Raw genomic sequence first — 6,836 nt, forward strand, 5'->3', positions numbered from 1 at the left:
ATGATGAAGACACGAACAGCACCTCCTCAGTCTCTGTGACTTACCAGCCAGTTGGACAGCAGCAGTGTGAATAGCAGTTTTGAGTGTGTGTGTGTTCAAAAATGATGTTTGGATGCTTAAAATGAATCCGCCAAGACTATTTGACAGCATAACTGGCCCCCTGACAAATCGACACACACACACAAAAAAAATTAATATTTCACATTTAATGCAAATGTTGGCCAAAAGAGTACATCACGGAATGAAAGTCATAAAAAGTCTGCGGCTTTAAAAGCCTTTGCATGAGTATCAGTTCCATCAGCAAAAGTCTTCACTACCAGAGTCACCGAGGATATGCACATTACATAAAACACAGATATTATCAATACTATGTAGACCTTCTTGGTGATCGCATTGTGAGGAATTTTTTTGCCCTGACGTTCATTTAAATCCTCACGTGCTCATTCCTTTGATGTGAAACCCTTATTGTTTCCTACGTCTGGTAAGAAATTCATACCTGTTCATATTTTAGACTATACAACTCAATAACTAGTTATGTCATATGTATTAATGTTCCGTGCAATAATTGTTCAGCTGTGGTGTTATGTGACCATAACGACACCGTCATTTGCACAGAAACCCTTTGGCTTATGATATAATTACTATGTCAACTCTATCCATGTTATAAGGCATACTAGTATGACTAAAAGCATTGCCCACACTTTTCAGAGTAAGAGTACTGATCTAGAATTAGTTTTTGGACTGTTATAGATAACAGCTATAATTTTGGGAGATGGCATACTGGTAGAGATGATTGAAATCAGATTTAATAGACATTATAAAAGATGTCATCTCAAATGATGCGCTTCTCTTAAAAGTACCTAATTGTAAAGTTTAGCAGAATCATTGTCTCAGTATTAGTCAATATTCAGGTTCAAGATCAGTGTTGATGTTGGAAAAGAAAACATGGTAAAACGATCTCAATTATAGCACAAGATTATTACCCTTAAGCCAAATTGGTTTAATAAATATGACCCATCTTAAGCTGAAAATAACATGTACTCAACTTTACTGTCAGCAGTTCCAAACTCAAAGCTGCTGTTGTCAAGAGGAAAACTTGTTTATACTGCTTGCAATGTGGTCTCTTGGAAATTCGACTCTAAACGGTTGGTTTAAATGGCAGGAAGGTGTCGCTTCATTGGATAATTCCATTTTCACATGGCTTTCACTGACACTGCACCGTGTGCCTTTGTGTGACACACTGCACAACTGGATAAAGCTTGTAACACAAAAGCAAAAGAACAAAACCACTGCCTTGCACTACTGCTTTTCCTACTACAATCACTATTCACCATCACTGCAAACTGTAGGCTTAGCGTTCACATGGTCCCATCTGATTATGTCCAGTCTTGCTGTCAACACACACTCTGTTACATACACACACACACTCATCTAAGCCGCTTGTCCTGGAATGCAGGGGGGAGCTGGAGCCTATCCCTGTCATTGGGCAGAGGGCAGAATACACCCTGGACAGGTAGCCAGTCCATCACAAGACAGACGGACGGACAGACGGACAGACAGACAGACAGGCATGTACAGGTCGTTGTAAACATTTAGCATTTATGCATCAGGCCAAGACAAACTGCCAGTTCGTTAAGAGGATTTTGATTCCCTTGATCACAGACACCACAGAAGTGGCGGGGTTCAGCTTTAACGTGTTGGCGTCTCCTTTCTTACACTTGTCCCTAAACACGTAAATGCAGCCATTGCAGCTAGCCACCTTCCACAGCGAAGGCACACAGCTCCACACCTCTGGGAAGCGCAGGCGGGTGAAGCTGTCCAGCAACGGGTTGTAGCACACCAGAGAGTCACCCTCAGCCACCACAAAGATCAGGTCTTTATGTGCAGTGGCATGCATGCAGCCAGCAAAGGGCAGCATATATGGCTTGGTCTGGCACTTCTGTGTGGATGTGTCAAAACACTGAATGAGGCGAGACGGTTTGGTGAAGAAGTCCATGTCATTCTCTTCCCCACCCAGCAGATAGATAATCCCACCTAGGTTGACCCCAGCGGCACCCGACACAGCCGTGTCCAGCTGGCTGGTCTCAGTCCACATGTTATCCCGCACCGTGTAGTAGATAACAGCATTGGACAGTGTGTCCTTCAGAGTCTTGCCCCCTAATGAGTAGATGGCATCTTCACTGGCCACAGAGACAAGTGTGTGGTGGAGGCGGTCACGAGGTAGAGGAGCGCACCGCTCCCAGTCCATGGTGTGCATGTTGCATTTCCACATGCGGCGCGGGATGGAGCCGCCAACCACATACAGGTCACCACCATGTTTGCAGGCAGCCGTGATCTGGTGGCACAGGCTGTTCTGGCCGCTCACGCTAATGGCGTCGTCCTCGTCGCAGTGCAGCGACACGGCCAGTGAGTGCGTGCGCGTGTCCTCCTTGCCAATCAGGTAGATGTGCACGTTCTCACCAATCTCCTAGTCACAAAAGAGAAAAAGCTGAAATGGTGAAAAAGCTAAACGTTTGCACATTATAAGACGTGTGTGTGACACAAAGGTCCTGATTATATTTCACTTTACATTCACCCACCTTGAGGTTATCCGACAACATGTCTGAGAACTCCTCTCGCTCCACTTTGTTGTGGTTTATCCAAGTCTCTATGGCTGCATTTGGATTTTGAGAGCTTGGGACACCATCTAAGACAGCACAGTCACAGTTAAGCCATTCATAATCAAATCATTAAACAGACATCACAGAGCAACATTACACTGAGGACGAGTAAAGTAAAACTCTGACTAATACAACGCCCCAACTCCGCACTCCAGTTTCAGATCACTTTGTTTTTACACGCCCCTGTTTGTCATTCAGAGCCTACAATAAACCTCATTTCAAAAAGAAAGCTCCTGTATCTTTTAGCACAGCTGCACAGGATCATCACCCACATGGTGAAATCCTTGAAATCTTTCATCAGCAAGTTATTTTGGCCGGTCTACAGCAGGGCTGTCCAAAGCTTTGGACTTTGGTTTAGCCCAATGGCTGTTTTTTTCCCCTAGTATATGTGTATATCCTTTCAATACTGTACTGGTACTGCAGTGCTTGTTTTAAATCCAGGGGAAATACATTTATCTCAGTGCTCTCTGTCTATATAACTAATTTCACTAGAACAGCCTTCCTGCATCTCCGCAATGTCGCTATATTAAGAAATGCATGATCTCTACAGGACGCAGAAAAGCTAGTTCATGCATTCATTACTTCAAGGCTGGACCGCTGTAATGCCCTGCTGTCTGGACGTCCCAGCAAAAGCCTCAATAAGCTTCAGCTGGTCCAGAACGCTGCAGCCAGAGTCTCACAAGAGCCAGAAAGTTTGACCATATTAGGCCAGTTTTATCAGCCCTGCACTGGTTACCAGTTAAACTTCGCATTGATTATAAAATCCTATTACTGACCTATAAAGCTCTAAACGGACTCGCCCCTCAGTACCTGAGTGACCTTCTCTCCCACTATGAACCATCACATCAGTGGGGAGAGCTTCTCATACAGAGCCCCCCAGCTCTGGAATAATCTTCCTGTTAATGTTCGGGACTCAGACTCAGCCTCAGTCTTTAAGTCTAGGCTAAAAACGTGCTTGTATAGTCGAGCCTTTGGTGATTAGTCTCCCTGTCAGATCTGGACCTGCCGGAGTCTCTGCTGCTGTTATACTGTAATCTGTGGTCAGCCACTCTTTACAGAACTGACTGCGTCTTTCTTTGCTGAGCTGATCAGCTGCCCATCCTGAGCGTCTGATGCTGCTGCCTCTTCTGCCTTGATCGGCTGCCGCAGGTCACCAGCCTTCTGGACCGGCTTGACCACCACTGAGCTTCTGTGCAGTCCTCACCCTCAGATCTTCTCTTTTTCCCACTTTGTACAATAAAACTTCATACTAATAATGTTTGCTATCTGGTGTGGACCAGAGGAGGACGGGCTCCCCTTCTGAGTTCCTCTCAAGGTTTCTTCCTCGCCACCGTTGCCGCTGGCGACACTCATGGAGGCTCGGACCCGGAATTCCTTTTCTTTTTCTTTACTGATTGTTCTGTAAAGCTGCTTTGTGACAACATCTGTTGTAAAAAGCGCAATATAAATAAATTTAACTTTGCTTTGTCTGTATTCACTCCCTGCTATGCTGTTTCAGCTTGTAAACGCATATTAATATAGAAAAAACACGTTCCAACATTGACGAGAGAGAAAAGCAATTTCCTGGTGGGCCAAATCAAACATCCCTGCGGGGCACTTAGGGCAGCAATCGCCTACAGCCTCCCATACCTACGACCCACCTTTGATGATGTCCATGAGGAGACGTAAAGGCAAGTTGAGGAACTCCTCTGTCTGGTGCAGCTGCACCAGGTGAATCTTAGCACAGTGCTTCGCTGCGGTATACAGCTCCTGATCGCTGTGTCTGTCCGCCAGCCACATCACCTGAAAGAGACGACCAAGTCAGCCACAGCCCAGCGTCCAAGAACAAGCCGGCCCCACCTGCGCCTCCGCCAGTTACTCACCTGCAGGCAGTTTTTGACCTCCACGGTTCGTGAGAGGAAGCGAGAGCACTCTTCGAAGAGGGCCGTCAGCTGGTACATGTCCGCCATCTCGTAGGTGTCCTGCAGGTCCTCCACCTGCAGCTTGATGGTGCCGTGGTAGATGTAGTCCACCAGCAGCTGGAAGACGGGCGCGCTCACGTCCTTCAGCTGGATGTGTCGATCGTGGGCCTCCCGGAGGTTGGACGTGAACATGGACCTGAAGAAGCTGCTCTGGGCCGACAGCACTAGGCGGTGCAGCTGGAACTCCTTGCCCTCCACCGTGATGGTGACGTCCGCGAACAGGCCGTCCTCCAGGCACAGGTCCATGATGCTCTTCACCACGCGGCTCGAGTGGGAGCGGTCGGTGAACGTGTAGCCCTGAAAGTAGTTCTCCTCTCCGGACGAGCCTCCCACACTGAGGCCCCCATCCTCACCGGACTCCATGGCATCTGCTGGGCGAGGCCAACGGCTCCTCGCTTCGGCCGAAACGTCTGGAAACCTGTAAGCAACAAACGCGATGCTCTGACAGCGGGGAGCGGGCGGGGGACAGGGCTGGGAGACCGGGCTAGGAGACCGTATAGCTCCGCCACACGCAGCTTGACCGGCAGTATGCTGAATTACTGGCTTCTCTGCCGCACTGTCCGTGTAGTTATAACCTCCCACGACATCAGCGAACCGGAGAAACACCAATCACTGCTTTTCTACGAACCCCGTTAACGTCGCTGGCTTAAATAAGCGTCGGTGTCATGTTTACTTGTCGGGCTGTTAGCCTCTAAGCTATCGGTAGTAGCGTTAAGCTCCGCCGCAGTAACTAGTTTATCAGCACTCTCTGTAATTCTGTTCGCTTAAGAACACGCAAACCATACAAGCTGCAGTCTCTCGGGCGTATAACGTTCCAGTGTACCTGATTTTTTCGGGCTTTCAGCTAAAACTCACACCGCTTTCATATGAAACGTGTTTTGTTTTGCCACAGCAGAGGCGGCTGGTGGATGTTGATGAAAGCGCTGGGAAGTGGACGCGCCGTGTGTGTGTGTGTGTGATACTGCCACCATGCGGTGGAGGTCTGCCACTGCAAACAGCCTCAGGTTCGACTAAGAGTCAAAGTACAGCAGAGGTGGACAAAGTACACAGATCTTGAGTTAAAGTAGAGACACCCAAGGTAAAATACTACTCCAGTAAAAGTACTAAAGTATTTCCCTTAAATGTACTTAAATATAAAGTAAAAGTACTAAAAGAGTAATTCTGGCTCTGATGTCCTGTTATCATTTTTATAACCAGACTGGCTTCATGAACTCATTTCAGGTGAAAGTCCTCCAGCGTCTCTCTTGGTAAACCAGTCTTTTAATACAACGTCATTAATTAGTGACGCTGACGTCTATTAAAATGATCAGAAGCACAAAACACTGAAGGTAAACAGTTTCCATCAGGGAGAACCGAGTGGCTCTGAAATCACTTTTTACACACAAGCAAAGTTTCAGTTTCAGATTTATTTACAACTTAGTTCCAAGTTTAAGTTGAATAAAAACTGGCTTTAAACTCAGGATCACAGATGAGCTCCTTTACTATGTTGATCTGTAGGCGTCTGTTCATAAACATAAACCAGCCCAAACTAATTTACTATAAAATGAAAGTGTTTGTATGAGTTCAGAAAAAAAGAAACAGGCCAGTCACGACTGCATATGTGGACATATTTCTATATTTCTAGTTCAACTGATGTGGAGGATCCTGAAGAAGATTAATCCCCGCAAAGCTGCTGGCCCGGATAACATTCCGGGGCGTGTGCTGAAGTGCTGTGCAGACCAACTGTCCGAGGTGCTGACAGACAACTTCAACTCCTCTTTAATCCAGGCAGTTGTCCCCACCTGCCTGAAGACCGCCACCGTCATCCCAGTCCCTAAGAGCTCCGCAGTGACAGGACTGAATGACTATCGGCCAGTAGCCCTCACCCCGATAGTCACAAAGTGCTCTGAAAGACTGGTTATGACCCACATCAAAGCCAACACTGACGTCACTGGGGATCCACACCAGTACGCGTACCGGAAAAACCGATCCACAGAGGATGCCATCTCCTCTGTGGTCCACACTGCCCTCACCCACCTGGAGAGTAAGGATTCTTTGTGGATTTCACATCAGCCTTTAACACCATGATTCCCCAGATCCTGGCTTACAAACTCAATACACTTGGACTGAGCACCTCTCTCTGCAATCTACCTACCTACCTACCTACCTACCTACACAAAGTTAGGTTAGTTCATCATTTATGTTGAACAGACTCTCCCAAAGTTTTACGCTGCTG

General features: G+C 47.0%; 1 protein-coding gene across 1 annotated transcript; it reads right to left on the reverse strand.

Annotated features, from left to right (window-relative positions):
* Window positions 1–1,573: 1,573 nt before the first annotated feature.
* On the reverse strand, window positions 1,574–5,672 carry kbtbd4 (kelch repeat and BTB (POZ) domain containing 4). The gene is made up of 4 exons (XM_017691951.2): window positions 4,523–5,672; window positions 4,301–4,442; window positions 2,580–2,686; window positions 1,574–2,467 (listed from the first exon to the last, which is right to left on the reverse strand). Exons 1-4 carry the CDS (start codon window positions 4,982–4,984, stop codon window positions 1,607–1,609), a joined length of 1,572 nt encoding a protein of 523 aa, XP_017547440.2. The 5' UTR covers window positions 4,985–5,672; the 3' UTR covers window positions 1,574–1,606.
* Window positions 5,673–6,836: the final 1,164 nt, after the last annotated feature.

The sequence above is a fragment of the Pygocentrus nattereri genome, chromosome 7 (assembly GCF_015220715.1).
Source record: "Pygocentrus nattereri isolate fPygNat1 chromosome 7, fPygNat1.pri, whole genome shotgun sequence".
In the NCBI taxonomy this organism is placed as follows: domain Eukaryota; kingdom Metazoa; phylum Chordata; class Actinopteri; order Characiformes; family Serrasalmidae; genus Pygocentrus; species Pygocentrus nattereri.

Excerpts from the sequence above, each read along its gene's own strand:
- kbtbd4 (XM_017691951.2), bottom strand. The coding sequence starts at position 4,984 with ATGGAGTCCGGTGAGGATGGGGGCCTCAGTGTGGGAGGCTCGTCCGGA. Across the intron at positions 2,687-4,300 it reads CCTCATGGACATCATCAAAG|ATGGTGTCCCAAGCTCTCAA; the intron begins GTGGGTCGTAGG and ends GTGCTGTCTTAG. Across the intron at positions 2,468-2,579 it reads TGTTGTCGGATAACCTCAAG|GAGATTGGTGAGAACGTGCA; the intron begins GTGGGTGAATGT and ends TTTTGTGACTAG.